The 15694-nt window shown below is 48.2% G+C and overlaps 6 protein-coding genes across 6 annotated transcripts; 2 read left to right on the top strand and 4 right to left on the bottom strand.

The window, feature by feature from the left end:
* Positions 1-436: 436 nt before the first annotated feature.
* Positions 437-1785, top strand: F5Y00DRAFT_265072 (glycoside hydrolase family 5 protein; the record flags this gene model as incomplete). The annotated part of the gene is made up of 3 exons (XM_048011748.1): positions 437-631; positions 682-1008; positions 1078-1785. The coding sequence occupies 3 exons, from the start codon at positions 437-439 to the stop codon at positions 1783-1785; spliced, it is 1230 nt and encodes a 409-aa protein (XP_047861818.1).
* Positions 1786-2052: 267 nt separating this feature from the next.
* F5Y00DRAFT_245163 (NAD(P)-binding protein) lies at positions 2053-4029 on the bottom strand. The gene is made up of 9 exons (XM_048008935.1): positions 3547-4029; positions 3461-3490; positions 3171-3384; positions 3001-3116; positions 2804-2939; positions 2699-2726; positions 2554-2647; positions 2345-2487; positions 2053-2228 (listed from the first exon to the last, which is right to left on the bottom strand). Exons 1-9 carry the CDS (start codon positions 3608-3610, stop codon positions 2136-2138), a joined length of 918 nt encoding a protein of 305 aa, XP_047861817.1. The 5' UTR covers positions 3611-4029; the 3' UTR covers positions 2053-2135.
* On the bottom strand, positions 3936-6324 carry F5Y00DRAFT_254959 (HPC2-domain-containing protein; the record flags this gene model as incomplete). The annotated part of the gene is made up of 3 exons (XM_048010234.1): positions 3936-3993; positions 4317-4574; positions 4625-6324. 3 exons carry the CDS (start codon positions 6322-6324, stop codon positions 3936-3938), a joined length of 2016 nt encoding a protein of 671 aa, XP_047861816.1.
* Positions 6325-9263: 2939 nt separating this feature from the next.
* F5Y00DRAFT_245157 (uncharacterized protein) lies at positions 9264-10878 on the top strand. Its single transcript, XM_048008934.1, has one exon. The coding sequence runs from the start codon at positions 9366-9368 to the stop codon at positions 10749-10751; it is 1386 nt and encodes a 461-aa protein (XP_047861815.1). The 5' UTR covers positions 9264-9365; the 3' UTR covers positions 10752-10878.
* A 545-nt stretch (positions 10879-11423) lies between these two features.
* Positions 11424-12709, bottom strand: F5Y00DRAFT_254957 (Golgi phosphoprotein 3; the record flags this gene model as incomplete). Its single annotated transcript, XM_048010233.1, has 4 exons — positions 11424-11513; positions 11580-12031; positions 12099-12345; positions 12458-12709. 4 exons carry the CDS (start codon positions 12707-12709, stop codon positions 11424-11426), a joined length of 1041 nt encoding a protein of 346 aa, XP_047861814.1.
* Positions 12710-13689: 980 nt separating this feature from the next.
* On the bottom strand, positions 13690-15382 carry F5Y00DRAFT_245153 (GroES-like protein). Its single transcript, XM_048008933.1, has 3 exons — positions 15238-15382; positions 14903-15179; positions 13690-14841 (listed from the first exon to the last, which is right to left on the bottom strand). Exons 1-3 carry the CDS (start codon positions 15310-15312, stop codon positions 14099-14101), a joined length of 1095 nt encoding a protein of 364 aa, XP_047861813.1. The 5' UTR covers positions 15313-15382; the 3' UTR covers positions 13690-14098.
* Between the last annotated feature and the right edge of the window lie 312 nt (positions 15383-15694).

Below are 15694 nucleotides of genomic sequence, written 5' to 3'. Positions count from 1 at the left end.
TACCTTCCTATGCCTAATTAGTTAATGCTAAAGTTATAATATGATTTCATCATAAGTTCAAAACTTCGGGGCATATAATCCCGCGATGTTCTCACTTCTCCACAAACGGACCTGATTTCCGAGTCTCCAACACCAAGACCAAATCTCTAAACAGACTTTCTAACCGCTGCGTTAACCCACAAATGCCGTAGTCCCCGTAGAATAAAACAGAACGACCGTCTCTAAGTGGTTCGGCGCAGGTTGTCAATGTTACCAAGAGGCTCAATTAGCGGGATCCTAGCAACGCGGTTTAAAGGCCTCCGTTTCCCCAAAACGGAAATACCCGAATTGGGGAAAGGGGCCCTTGATGAAATACATAAGTACCTTATGCTGGACAACATCGGGTCGTTCACAATGGCTACTCGTCGTTTTTATACTGAGCAGTTCGATCGTCAATATGGTCCTCACTTTGTTAAGTCTTCTGTCGCTCGGTCTGCTCGTAAGCGGAGGAGTCTACGCAGGCCCCTTAAGCAAAACTAAGGGTAGAGCTGTTCCTGAGGGTTTCGTCACCGTTAAAGGGGGCAAGTTCCAACTCGATGGGAAAGACTTCAACTTTGCCGGGAGCAACGCGTACTATTTCCCCTTTGATAGCGTACGTAGTCTATATTCCTTCCTTGAGACATATTCTAATTACAGCTTAAGAACACGACTGATGTCGAACTCGGACTTGTTGCTGCCAAGGATGCCGGCCTGAAAGTATTCCGCACTTGGGGCTTTAATGACAAGAATGTCACCTATGATCCTCAAGGCCTGCCGCAGTATGGTGGCGAGGGTGCGGGCGCGACCAATGCTATTTTCCAATGGTGGGCTAATGGCACTTCTACCGTTAACATCACCGAATTTGACAAGGTAGTCGATGCCGCCACCAAGATCGGTATCAAACTTATCGTCACCTTTACTAATAACTGGGCCGACTATGGTGGTATGGACGTCTTTACTATTAACCTTGGTGGGAAGTATCATGATGATGTAAGTTATAAACGCACTCTTCGGGTTTACTGAGATATGTATAGGAATACAATGCTAACGACATTTTAGTTCTACCGGTTACCTCAAATTAAAGATGCATACAAGCGATACATTAAAGAGTTTATTACGCGTTATAAAGACTCCGCGACTATCCTAGCTTGGGAGCTTGCCAATGAACCGCGCTGCGGCGCCGATGCCGTGCGCAATCTACCAGTTAGTGGCAACTGCACAGCAGACACGCTGACCTCATGGATCGACGAGATGAGCACATTTGTCAAGAGTTTAGATCCGGACCACTTGGTAACGTGGGGTGGAGAAGGTGGCTTTAACCGGGAGTCGGACGACTGGGCCTATAATGGTTCTGACGGCGGCGACTTCGACGCCAACTTAGCTTTACCCAACATCGACTTCGGCGTGTTCCATACCTACCCCGACTGGTGGACTAAGACTGTCGCCTGGGCCGACCAGTGGATCCGTGATCACGCGGCCGCTGGCAAGGATGCTGATAAGCCGGTCGTCCATGAAGAGTACGGCTGGATGACGCCCGAGGTGCGTGAGCAGAATGGAATCCCTGCCGTGAACGCGACGAGATTGGAGGTCGAAGGGGGCTGGCAGAAGATCATGCTAGAAGAGGGTATGGCCGACTTATACTGGCAATACGGCTTCTCGGGATACTCCTATGGTCGTAACCATAACGACGGCTTCACCATTTACCTAGATGACGAAGAAGCGCAGACACTTGTCTACGACCACGCGAAAGCAGTGAACAGCCTTTGAGAGAGCGCATTAGTCGGTAGGGATGAATCATCGAAAAAGGGGTTCGCCCCTTAAGAATTATCTCCAGCAACGTGGCCATGCTAGCCATCCAAGATTGTGTCTCTATAACAAATATTGCACTAGAACGCCAACCGGTTCCCCTTGCCAAACTAAGCGCCGACTTTTCCTTCGTAAGATAGATTCGTGTAAATAGTTAAAATAAGAGAATGCTAATAAAGTAGATCAGAAATGGGAAACATCATAATGCAAAAATTTGTATTTGAGTATCAGATTGTCTAAGAACAAGCATCCAAGTAATAATTTTAGAATGCTCCCAAAATAAGTAACGTGCGACTATTAGCCACCATCCTTTACATATTTGCAGGCACAGTCAGAGTCATGCCACCATCAACAATCGAGACGGTGCCCCAGACAAAGTCGTTTGTAGCAAGCATAAGAATAACCTAAAAACCAATGAATCATCAATCAGTGACTTTAATTCATTACTCGCGCCCTATACGCACCCTCAAGACGAAAGGGAATATTGAAATAAATAACCGAAGAGAATAAGTCAACTTACACTCGCAACCTCCTGCGGCGTTCCCATGCGCTTTACCCTCTCAGCGCCCATGCTTTTCATCAGGAGCGCAAAACGCTCGTTCGAAGCTGTGCTCTCGTTCTCGTCGTTAGACTCGCCCGTCGTCATTTCCGATGGGAAGTATCCTTATCATATCAGTATGATTTGACTCAATCATGAATTGAAAGGGCGGTAGAAAGATGGATACTTACCGAGCGCAAGGCCGTTCACGCGAACATTGATCTTCTCGTGGCTAAACTCGAACGCCATCTGGCGCGTTAGGTGTAAGAGTGCCGCTTTGGTGACCTGCTACTTATTAGTTATGTCCAGAGGTGACGAATATAAGAGGTGTTATACATTGTATGAGAACTGGCAGTTCTGCGACCTGTGGAGATATCATAACTATTAGAATAGGAGCCCCCTATTTCCATCCAACGGTGTAACTTAAGTGTTTGTACTGACATTCGAAGAATTCCGCTCACCGAGGCATTGTTGATCACGCTTCCAGCTCTCCCGGTCGGACCGGACGCAGCTTTGGCGAGGAGCGGGAGGAACGCGGCCGTGACGAAGTATTGCGAGGTGCAATTGACATCAAATGCTATGAAATGGTTAATCGGACTTAGATTTTCAATGATAGCCTGGGGAAAACCGCCTTGTACATTTCTGCCAGTTGTCTTCATTACTTTCGGCTAGCATGGCTTCGCTAAAAGCCTCAGGCCCGTCTTCCGCTTGCGCAGTGGGCCGTCCTACCCAGATTGCCGCATTGTTAACAAGACTGTCAAGACAGTAATTAGAAAAGTAACGACCGTTGAAGTTGCGATGGTGTTACACGTTAACGAAACCCTCCTTTTGCGTGATCTCGGCGACGACACCCCTAACGCTATCCTTCGACGTAATATCCATGGCAATAGGGACGATGCTACCCCCAAGAGGGCCCAGCCTCTCTGGCGAACCGTGGATGCGAGTACTGGTCTCTAGAACGTCTGCGCGGCGCCCGGTGATGTAGACTTTAGCTCCATTGGCAGCCAGTGTCTGAGTGATCACTAGAAAGGTACGTGTTAGGCAACTAGAAAGTTAAACGAAAGAATAGGGAGGGTGAAATGGAAATTAAGGACTTACTCAGTCCGACACCTGTTCCTCCGCCCGTCACTGCGTGGAAAAATCAGTAAAAGAGGGGAAGCTAGAAAAAGGGGGTAAATACCAACCGACAGCGACCCAACCCTTTAGCGAAAACAAAGATGTTGCGGAAAGGGGGTGAGAAGAAGTCATCTTAATAAGTAGTAAAGTTCCGAGTAGAAGCTGGGTAGAAGTGATTGCTAGGAAGTCAGGTAGGTAATGAAGAAAAGTAGAAGAAGGGAAAAAAAAGGAGAAAAGGGGCCACAGATAAGAGATGGGTGAACGCCTCTGTTTTATAGATACGAACAGGCCTTGGCGAAAACCGTATACTGCCAATAATGTATAACTACTAAGGGCGTATAAACGAAACACTTCTTACGCCACCTAGCCCTCTATAAGCTAGGAGACATATTGCACGCGCCTCGAGGCCGAAGTCCACCTTATACATACGTACTTCGGGCTTTCATCCTAGGCCGATCTAATCCACTAATGAGATGGCGGGGGGGGCGATTCGGATCGGACCAATCAACATGGACCTAAAGAACAAGATAATACCAATATTTAGATCAACATAGTACTGATTCTTGCAATTAAAACGATGTATACACTTCTAGAGCCGAAGCAAATCTAGCCACCCCAAGCCACTAAGCGTACGCCGGAATCCCAAACCCCTGACACGCGTCAAGAACATCGTGGTATCAAAACAAACCGTAGCTTTAGCGTCGCCCCTGCGCACGAATCCTTCAAAGGCCACGCCCGCTGTTTGGCGATCATATCAATGTCGCTTGTGTACATATTACATCGCCCCTATTACTCAATACCAGATTTCCCCCGAGTTGGTCATGGAGACTTAGCCTACAAGCCTGCAAATTGGGGACTGCCGGGGTGAAGAACATTATATGATCCGCTGTTCGTCGATTTCAAAAAGGCCGCCTCACGTTCTGCCTTTTCGCGGTCCATCTGAGCTTTATCGGCCTTCGTCATTCGCGGCTTTCTCACTGCGCCTCCTCGGGACCCGGGGCCTCCTCCGCGACCTCGTCCTGCGCCTGTAGTCGCCGCACGAGTGCCGCCGCGACCACCTCGTGATCCACGTCCTCGCTTCGGTTGGCCCTCGCCACTGCATTAAATTAGTATACTCGAGCCACTAAAAATAGGAGATGTACGTACCGTCCAGATTCAGGCTTCTCAACCTCCGGTATTAAGGGACCGGAGTAGACGAAGAAGCCGTCCCGACTGGCTGCCGCTTGCTCCTCCCAGAGCATTTCCGAATCATCGACAAAATCGTCATCCTTATCGTACTCGTCCTCTTTGAAATGTCTTTTCTTTTTTGCAGGCTTGTCGTCGGCGGCCTTATCTGGTCCACTCGTGCCGCCCATTTCGACATTCGAGTCCTCATTCTCTGATTCGTCAACTGACATCTCATCCCCCTCACGGCTGGAGTCATTCTGGGCCAATGCGGCTGATGCAGCGGCGATGCGAGCCTTACGCGCTTTGAGTTCGGCCTGGCGCGGATGAAGGGCTTCCCAACCATACTGATCCTCGGCCATTCGCATGAAGTTGATGTATTTATTTGTTTCCCCGTTGAGAGGAATGTTCAGGATAATCGATGGAGCATTAAACTCGGATCCGGGTTCCGCTTTACCAAAGTCCAGGATGGAACGCTCAGGCCCACTTGGAAGAGGGGGAGCGAGTGTATCCTTGATGGCATTGATGCGGGGTGACGACGATGTGGTGCTGTGGTTTTTAGGTGACGTCTTCTTCGTACCGGCCGCACCAATCGTAGTGATAGACGTCGGACGAATCTCGATTTTGGAGGTAATGGCATGTGCAAGGGTTGACGAAGGCTTCTTAGCCTCTTTAGTCTCCTTACCCTCCTTGGCCTCAGTTGTGGGCGGCTTTGGTGCGGGCGGAGGTATAAAGTCTTTGCGGAAAGGACTAGGAGACTCCGGCATCGAGCTGGATTCCTTATGAATGCGCGGTTGAGACTGAGAAGGGGGCTGAGATTGTGTGCTCTGAACAAAAGAGGTATGAGATGGAACAGGCGAAATAATATTCGGTACAGGTGGGTCAACAAGACTGGCGATCGAAGGCGATGCACTTGCGCGGTTGATGGCATTTGTTGTGGTAGGTCCACGAGGAGATCCGCTCATCGGATTTGAATAAGTATGTGTGACCATGGTCTCTCTTATCGGGTCATAATTCGATGAGCGAATTGGGTCGTAGTTAGTACCACTCGTCCGTGACGGAGCACTGGGCCGTGTCAGTTGTTGATGCTGTTGTTGTGGTGATTTCTGTGATTGACGAGGGAATTGTAGGGGTTCGGGGTCGTTATTCAGAATGTTGGACATGGATCCGGGCATGCTATCACGTTTCACTTCCCTTTGAGGAAGCGGTTCCAACCGAGTCTGAGTCGTAGCCATCTCAGTGATCTTGGTCTGTCGTGATACCGTAGTTCCAGTATTTGCACCACCGCTGACACTAGCAGCACGAGATCTTGGTTCGCTCGCCTCGCCTTCGAGAGATGCTCCCTTACGTCTTCTCGAGACTGTCGGTGCGTTAGGGTCCTTTTGCTTCCGCACTCGCTTAACCTTCTCTCCTTCTTCGGGATTGGCGCTATTTCGCTTGTTGATCCTCGTTCCAGGTTTCGGGCCAGGCTTTCTTCTAGGTAATCCATCTTTAGTTAACATGGGCTGACCCGATCCATCATATCTAATAGTAGTAGGGTCTACTACTATCTCATCCAGTTCTCCATTCTTTGCTCTGCTTTCTCCATTTGCTGATCCAGGTCCTGATAGCATAGAAGGGGGATCAGACAGTTCCGGCGAAGAACTGAATCGAGCCGGGGCGTTGGCAGAACCCCCAGCCATCCTGGCGATCTATAGACAAATTCCCGATCCGAGACACCAAATATTGATAAAACTCTACTTGATGAAGAATTAGAGCCAAGGATGGTGCACCGACAGATTTGTTTTCGGCGAATAAAAGAATTCAACCAAATAGAATGAAAAAAGGCTTTCAAAACAAATGAACCGTATTTATCTGATAAGTAGTAGTTGTGAATGGTTAAAGTTGTAGTTGTTGAAGTAAACTCGCAATTGTATAAACTTCCTTTCCTTTTCGGTATCAAGTGCGCATTGGCCAATGATAACGTCTTTACGGGTTCGCGATAATGTTATGAGGTATAGCGTTGATGACCACTATTGAATAGACGAATAGGCGAATAGACGCACGTGGGTCCAGCTATAGCTAAGGTTGCAAAGCAGGTACGCGAAAAACACTGCACCAGATTGACTATTGGTTCAAAAAAGGTAAGTGGTGAGGCCTTAGTGGAGTGTGTTGTACCAGAGTACATACTATCGAGTAACGTGACCTCAAAATCGTGTGGTCGGTGCGCCGTAGGAGCTAGAGTCCGGGTCTGAATAACTTCACGAAGATCGCGCAGAGGTTGCGCAAGTAGCTCCGTGAACCGAACTTTGGCCTTGAAAAAAGTCGTAATTTTGTAGGTGGTAGACTCCGAAACTTATCGGGTAGGATGCACCAAATTTAGATGCACAAGATGACGTAAATAAGAGAATGAAAAGTCGCGATAAAGTGATGGATGTAGATGAATTTATCTTTGGGACATCATCTTTGTTGTGAAGAAAAAGTAGGGGAGAAGGGGGGAGAATTGCGAGTTTTTGGAAGATTGCGGGAGGGATGGGGATGGCTACTATTTTTTTTTTTGGAATTGGGAATTATGTATTCTCCAACAAGGCGAGAAAAATCGGGGCCTGGCTAACTAGCTAGAAATGAAAGTTGCGTGGGAAATTTTATTATTAAAAAATCGAATTAGAAGATCGGAACTAGGTAAGCCTGGGGGTGTCATTGGAACAGCTGGGAATTCAAGGGGAACCGTGACATGACAATTGGGGGGGGGAGGGAGAAGGGAAGAACACATTAGGCGCATAGGCATCAGATCGCGAATTGTCATCCGACGGGGGGTGGGTGACTTGGCCTAAGCTTAAAGATGACGATGGGGCCTTGATAATTGGAACATGTACTAATTAGTATACATAGTAGAGTGTTAGAGGGACTCAACGAAGAAAAGGGAAAAAAAGGGAAAAACAAGGAGGGGCGTATGACAGTTCACATTGATGAGGTGGCCCTAGGTTCGGCCCTTTAAGGATGTATTCTTGATAGGTAACTAAGTAAAAGTAAACACATAAAATAAGAAGGAATCCACTAGGGAGAGGTTTTCGGTACACTGGAACCTTGGGTAGCTAGAAAGGGCAACCGGATGAGAGAAGCAGTGAAGGATCGGATCACATTAGTAGCCATTTGAGAAGATACTTACGTTAGGATATGGACAAGCTAAAAGTTCCAGGCGTGGCTGGGCTGGGCGTTCGAGGTACAATCATACATCGTATAGTTACTTGCTTTAGGTAAGTATTTCCGCTGGCACTGGGTTGAATACTGTACCCGACGGGAATTGTTCGTTAAGGGTAAGTGTGGGGTTTCATCGGCCGATATTATCAAATGCTCCGTCATTGAATGTATACCTCCTGATACAATAGACGGCATAGTCAGGGATGTATCACCTGCTATCTAATATAGGAAGTTTCACCTGAAGCAAGTAACTCAAAGGATAGGTGGTCAGGTACAGCTGCAGAAGTGTACTTTCCTTGAATGGGTAGGACCCGGGTTGGATGAGCCGAGCAGTCGGCAAACTTAAAAAAGGCAGGGCGGGTGGGGAACTGCTCAATTTCATGCAGCTTGAGCCTCCAGTCCTCTCCGCCGAACTGCGGATTGAAGAGATACCGCGGGGTACGTACCTATGTTTCAGTTGTTAACGTCTCACAGGACCCACTACAACGCTTAACGCAAGATAGCCGCGACAAAGACAAGGGCCTATTAGGTCATAGACAATACAAAATGCTGATTACTAAGATATGTAGACACGCTGAGCAGGGATTAGCAAAAAACGTGCATCGCGCCTATTATTAGACTGTACTTGTACGTATTTTGTAAAGGACATGCATATTGTTACATGAGACTTTTTAATTGTCATTTATGCTTATGGAATTATCAAACAGGGCTGATAGTCTTGATAGTATACTTGAAGAAAGAATTGAATAAAGCTTGGCAAGTAAATACCTTCTTTTCTTTTTCCAACCCCTGTTTAATAATTATCACATACGACTCTATGTACATACTTACACTAGGTGGGGGTTGCGCAGCATTATTTAGGTACTTAATAAAGCAAACGCGAAGTTTTCATTTCTTCAATCAGCATGAAGCTCTTCTGATCTTTCTAATGTGCATGGCACATTTATGACTCATATAATTCTGAAGTTCAACTAAATGTTGCTACTATTAATCTTGCAAGTACTACTCTTACGAGTTGGCTGCTCTGATAGCCGTACTATCTTAAAATATGCATAAGTATCCGAACAAGATAGGTAGGTAGTTATACCAAGCAAACAAACAAGTAAGGTTTTGGGAATAGTCAACCTCATTTATAACCACTTAAAGTATACTTGTACAAACCCGTCAAGCATAAAGCTTCAATTCATAACTGATGAGTACCTACGTACCTTTTTAAGTTTCAGCCCAAATTCCGGACCAGTTGTAATGAAACGCGGGCCGATGATATCTCATTGGCCCGCTAAGCGGCGGTCGGCGCTTCTTCCTCCTTCTGGAATTTCCAAGTTGGACATCATGGCGCTAGCGCTGCACTATCCATGCAGCTAGTAGATGTACCAGCCACAAGGAAAGGAACTAAACTTAGAGGGGCTGAGTGGCTGTTACGTCAACGCATCAATTAAAAATATAATTCTAGCCCTCTATCGACTTGTCGCAAACAAATATCATTTCAAGTCATTTCCCGTTATTCTCCCGACCAAGCCGTCAAGGGGCACTACCAGCAGCCATGGACTTCCTTATTACGGATATTCAGGAGAAGGAGGTGACTGTACCGACAGCTCCAAGCTTCCCTCAGGTTAAATCGACTACGACCGGCTTCCCCGAACACAAGAAGCGAACTCGGATCTCAGCTTTCAAGCAAAAGCGACAGTCCGCAAAGCCAGAAGGAGACAAGCCAAAGGGAGACGAGCCAAAAGTTTTCACGACAGGGTCGAAGGAACCTCTTTCCTCACCGAGCCAAGATGCGCAGCAGACAACGCGACCAGGAGAAGATTTCAAATCGAACGAGCAGCAAAGCATAGATCGCGAAAATAATGATAGAATAGCATCGATGTCACCAGAAGAGATAGAGGCAGCCAGACAGGAGCTTTTCAACGGTCTAGACCCGTCTATAATCGAAATGCTGCTCAAACGCGCCAACTTGGACGAATCTACTGGGCCCTCACCTTTCGACCCTCCTAATTCTACCTCACAAGATACCTCCTCGGATGCCAAGCCGAAGCAAGACCCCCCCAAGATAGCGATAGAGGATACATCTACTCAATCGAATAACAATACACCCAATAAGGAGCCCACAGAGCAGAGCGGAGCAGAACCAACCACAACCGACGGCTCTAAACGTGTACGATGGGCCTCAGTAGCAGACGAGGAAGAGCAAGAAGCAAAAATAATCCCAGAGACAGAATCGACATCTGCCTCACAACTCTCCTCCGACAACAACGCCGCCGCACAGAACCCCCCCTCGGAAGAACCCACCGACCGCGAACAAACACCAGCTAAGCCGCACTGGCCGCAGCCTCCCCAACCTGGGGACCTCGACCCGCACGACCCCGACTTCCTCCAAAAGCTTCACGACAAGTACTTCCCAAGCCTGCCCGCGGACCCCTCGAAACTAGCCTGGATGGCGCCCGTGCCGACGCCCAACTCGCCCGCCGACTACGACAGTCCGTACCATCCGCAACAGGACTCCCTCCCCGTCTCCGTACTGCGCTTCGACTTCCGAGGGTCGCTACTCCCGCCGCGGATCGCGCGCGCCGTCCCAGTGACCAAAGGCCTACACCACCACGGCGAAGCCCCCGAGGCCGCGGGGTACACGGTGCGGGAGCTAGCGCGCCTGTGTCGCAGCGCCGTTCCGGGCCAGAGGTGTGTCGCGTACCAGACCCTCGGTCGCATTCTATACCGGCTCGGGCGCGGAGAATTTGGCGGGGCAGACTCCGCCGTCGCTCAAGGCATATGGGCGGATGTAGAGGACGGCGCCGTCATGCGCAGTTTATACGAGGAGGCGGGAACCGAGGAGGGCAGAGGGCACCGCAGCGCAAGGGTATTTGCTACGGAAGCGATATGGCTGTATGAGAAGGGCGGGTGGAAGGAGCGTCTGCGGAAGGGCAAATAGACGTAAAAACAGAAAAGGAAAGAAAAAAAAGAAACCCCGATAAGTATGTGGGAAGCGTACGTGCGAAGAAGTTAGCTAATATGATATGTAATGATGCAATGAAGCAGATATATACTCGAAAGTCGTAATATACTGGCTCTAGTTATGTGATGATAAAAAAAAGGGGACGGTGTATATATAGATAATCACGACGTCCCGCAAAAAAACGACTTACAAACAAGCGTGATAAGGGACCGACGCCGAGGGCAAAGAAGAAATCCATGATTTTTAGACTATTACAACATAACACCGTCGAGAAAGATGACATGACCCATTCCTTGCCTGTACCGTGATTGTCTGGCTCTCCTCTCCCCCCCGTTTTCTTCCCTCGTGGGATTCCTATCCGAATCCTAGCGAGGAGTAGCACATCCGAGTGTCCCCGCCGCCCCTCCTCTCTTTCTCTCCATGTCATTCGCAGTCCAGTTCCGTACATAGTCACTGTGGCAAACGTTACTAAATCTCACCCCTTTCTAATCCAGAAGAGCGCCCTCGACCGCGTCAACACCGTTGCAACGATGCCGGGTTGGGAGTTGGTTTGTGTCAGGAGGGCAGGGAGTGAAGGCTGACGAGGTTGGATGCTGGTCGTATCGTGTTTCGTATAAGTAGAAGGATTAATGTGGGCGAACCCAACGTCTATAGAAGCGAATCGAGGCGGGTGAAGACGCTCAAACAGGCGGCAACAACTTCAAGCTGGAGCTCTTTGTCTTTAGCGTTGTTAATTTCCTGGAGGCTATAGTTAGTATGCCGCTATCCACCCCGAGTATATCCCCAGGGGATAAATGAGCTTACCTCAGATATGACCTGCGGTAGGTTGGCTCCAATGCCGGTAGAGCCAGTCTTCCTTCCAAACGGCCACTGCGAATACTCGGCGAGTAACTCGTCGGTCTGCGTAAAAGCCCTCTCCCGAGCCTCGTGGCCCAGCGTGCTTAAGGCGTTCTCCAAGACGTTAGCAGCGTATGCGGCGCAAACCATGGAGATGGTTCGGATATAACGGAACTCGAGGTTCTCGGGTAGGAATTGGGACGCAGGCAAAACGACAGTTCGCTGGGTCAGAACGTTTCTAACGCGCCGTCGGATCTCGTCTTTCGCGCCGCCGTCGGCCACGGGATGAGTTGCCATGTCGAAGAGCAAGAAGTTGCGCTTCTCGGTACGTAGGATGCCTTTATCGACGAGGCCCTTGCATAGTCGCTCGCGGACTTGCTTTAGTTGATAACCGATCTTCATGAGGTTCCAGGTTTCGCCTGTTCGTAAATAGTCGCGGTCAGCAAGCAGGCAATACAGACATGTTGCGCGTGGGCCACGGCATACCGCTCATCAAGTCGATCCACGAGCTTACGCTCATCTTCTCGCTCTGCTTCATCATCTTCAGAGCTTCGTCTAGTAGTACCTCGCCGGTAAGGGTGTCGTCGATGACTTCGATTGCCCGGTCCGCGAGGGGGAATCGCCGCCTAGAAGGATCCTTTTGCATGCTAATGCGGCCACGAAAGGCCAGTTCTAGGACGATACAACCACGTAATGCATAGCTGATATTATCATTCCAAAACGAGAGGTAGCCCTATTCAATCGCCGTCAGCATCATAGTACATACGTCCCAGACTTGTATCCCAGACTTGTATGGGAGAGATATGGGAGAGATGGAAGAGATATTTAACCGGGCTTCATCATACCTGCTTATCCTTAAGCCCCAACAATATAATCTCCTCCATCAATGTCAACTTGGGTTGTTTGCTTCGCTCTGCGCTTTCGCTAATATCGCGCGGATCGAATGCAATCTTGTGACCGTTCTCGCCATTCTCGTAACTTGTTTCAGGGGCGCTGTCGCGCACATTTGAGGAAGAGTTGGACCGATTGATTCCATTGCTGTCATCGGTGGCGGTGCCACCGCCAGCTCCGCGACGTCTTGTCAATCCCGATGACATATTATTATTGTAAGACCTTGCTCTCTTTCGATGCTATGAAGTAGTTCGTCGTAGTTATAGGTGTAGTCGTAGGTGTAGTCGTAATTGTCGCGTGAGATAATCGATCCTGAAATATACCGAGTCTCGTGCTAGAAAGTATTAATTTCGGCCGTTAAAGGGTCGTTGTTGGTGCTCGACGTTGCAATAGATAAGCATCGATGTTTACGAACGGGATGCTTTCGCGAAACTATTTTTTTTTTCCTTGACTCCTTTCCTAACGATCCCTGGCGTACTGTAGGTAGTAGTACGTATGTAGGAGGCTGACTTAAAGGTGGACCTGGCGTTAATCAATAGCGAGGTCCCCAAGCCACGGGGTGCTGCGAGCGGTTGTTTTCTGTTATGGGGGACCCGAAATTATCCCTCGACAAATTGATTAAAACCAAGCGGCAACTAAACTTGTTAGGTTCACTAGGATCTAAAGGGCCAGCTTGCGACCAGGCGACTAGTGTACGTAAGTGAATTCGGTTCGATCTTCCACCTTTGACCGATCTAACGTTTCTTCCTCGTGGTCGGTACCTAAGGGACACTTTTACCAGTTATAATAAAGAAAAAAAAATAAAGAAAATAAAAAGTACAAGTTCGAATTTCGAATCTTGGTAGAGTTAAGTTAAGTAATAAGTAAATCACAACGGTTATGTGAGCCTCTCTACCTAGGTAATCACATCCAAGTTCTGGTAAAGGTCTAGGTTGAACATTTCAACCGGTTCATTGATTGAAATGAATCCAGTGTATTGAATTGAATTGGTGGCGCATCGATTTTGTTGCGCACGCGGCACTGCAGGTCTAGTCCAATTTTACCTAAGTGCTTATCCTTGCCACAACGGCTCTTGAAACATTCGCACCGCCACAGATACTTAAAATAGGTGCCTAGGTACCTATATGAGGACTTAGCCACATCTAATATGTATTTAAACGACCTAGGTATTCCCGCCATATTATAGGTCAAACCCGAGTTCGACCTATACTTATTCAGTCCATTGATGTTACCACGTTAAACTAGCAGTCAACTCCCATAAATAAATGCCAACATCAAGCAATCCAACTAGGTAGCCTTTAATAGCCAATACATACTTGAAATACTTGAACAAGAGCATTCCCAAGCCGTTATAAGCATAACCTCCCGGTTGCCATAATAGGAGTTATGAGCCGGGGAGTGCTGCGAAGATGTTCTAAGAAATCTAAACACCATCGTCAATAATATACTAGCTTTTGGTCTCGGTCTCGGAATAGAACAAGAAATACTCAAATAGCGGCATATACATGTTAATCACTATCATAGTTATATAGAGTTGACTAACTAGCCAAGTCACCATCATATACAAATATACTCCATACAACCCATTAGAACGCTCATCTACCAAAGGCCTTGTCGTAGTCTACCAGCGTAAACCGGTAGCGCACATCATTCTTATTAACCCTCTCGATCGCCTCCGCGCAGCCCTTCTCCGACACCGGTATCGTCTCAACCATGGGGAAGAGCTTCTTCTCCGCCGCCAGCTTGAGCATCTCAAGACACTCCGGGCGGGACCCGATGTGGCTGCCCCCCATACTCGAGCCGTTCGACATGAAGATCTTGGGCGTCACGTTCTGCAGCGGCTCGTTGGGTATCCCGACCTGATGGAACTGACAGCCGACCTTGAGAATGGACTGGTACGCCTTGAGGTCGAACTTGTTAGTCATATTCGCCGAGTTGAGCACGAAGTCGAACGTAAACGCCAGCGGCTTCTCCCAGTCCTTATCCCCGCTGCAGACAAAGTGCTTCGCGCCGAGCTTCAGCGCGTCGTCTTTCTTGTGCGGCGAATGTGATATCAGAGTCACTTCGGCACCTAATGCGCTAGCCCACATCACTGCGAAATGGCCCAGTCCTCCGAGCCCTACTATCGCCACCTTTTTGCCTGGACCTGTGCCTGCTCGCACTAGGGGAGACCATACCGTTAGCCCGGCGCAAAGCATTGGCGCGGCCAAGTGCGACGGAATAGCGTCAGGAATTGGAAAGACGAAATACTCGTGCGCGCGGATATGCGACGAATAGCCTCCCTGGCTGATCGTCTCGTTCGGATCAGCTTCTTTGGGGTAAGGCGCGCCATATGTATCTATCGTCACGTAAATATTTTTTTTTCTTCATTCTCTTACGTGGACCGCCTTTTTACTCACCAACTAGACTCGGGCAGTAGTTCTCGTTGGCGTTCTTGCACTGCCCGCACTTCAAGCACGACCAGATCTGAGCGCCAACACCGACACGATCGCCAACCTTGACGTCTTTGACCTTAGGCCCGACTTTAACCGCCTTGCCTACGATCTCATGGCCAACACATAGCGGAGTCGGAGCTTCGCCCCATCCGCCGGTGATTGTGTGCACATCAGAGGCGCAAACACCGCAGCACTCAATCTCGATATCAATGTCATTGTCGCCGAAGATCTTAGGTTTGAACTGAGAGACCGAGTTAGATTCGCGGCTTGAGAACTGGTTCATGTATGAGACGACTTACAGATTGTCTTTTAAAGTCCTTGTATTTACCTAGCTCGGTAATCATAAAACCTTCAAACTCGTAGGGATAAGCCATCTTGGCGGCTTCGTCTTACAGTAAAATAATGAATTACTCTCGGTATACTGTATTACTTAATCGAATTGACAGATAACCGGATTCCTATGTAGACTAACTGGAAAATAACTGTTGAGAAAGAGATGCATTATCTACTATTTATACCGAATAAAATACAGAATGCCAACATGTGAGAAGCAGAGTATGACGAAATAGATAAGTAATTACGGCACTACAGCTAATACATAACGTCGTGGAACAGAATACGTCGGATGGTGACGTATAAGAAGAATTAGCTTCAGTGTTTTCGTTTGCTACTTCACCGCTATTTTTTATTGCCGGGTATCTATGACGACGAGAATATGAAACAAGTGCTTATACCTAATATTTGCACAGTTTAAGC

This window comes from Daldinia vernicosa, assembly GCF_022497035.1.
Source record: "Daldinia vernicosa strain CBS 139.73 unplaced genomic scaffold F5Y00scaffold_50, whole genome shotgun sequence".
In the NCBI taxonomy this organism is placed as follows: Eukaryota; Fungi; Ascomycota; class Sordariomycetes; order Xylariales; family Hypoxylaceae; genus Daldinia; species Daldinia vernicosa.
The sequence above is the reverse complement of the archived record's forward strand: the minus strand, read 5'-3'. Positions and strand labels throughout refer to the sequence as shown.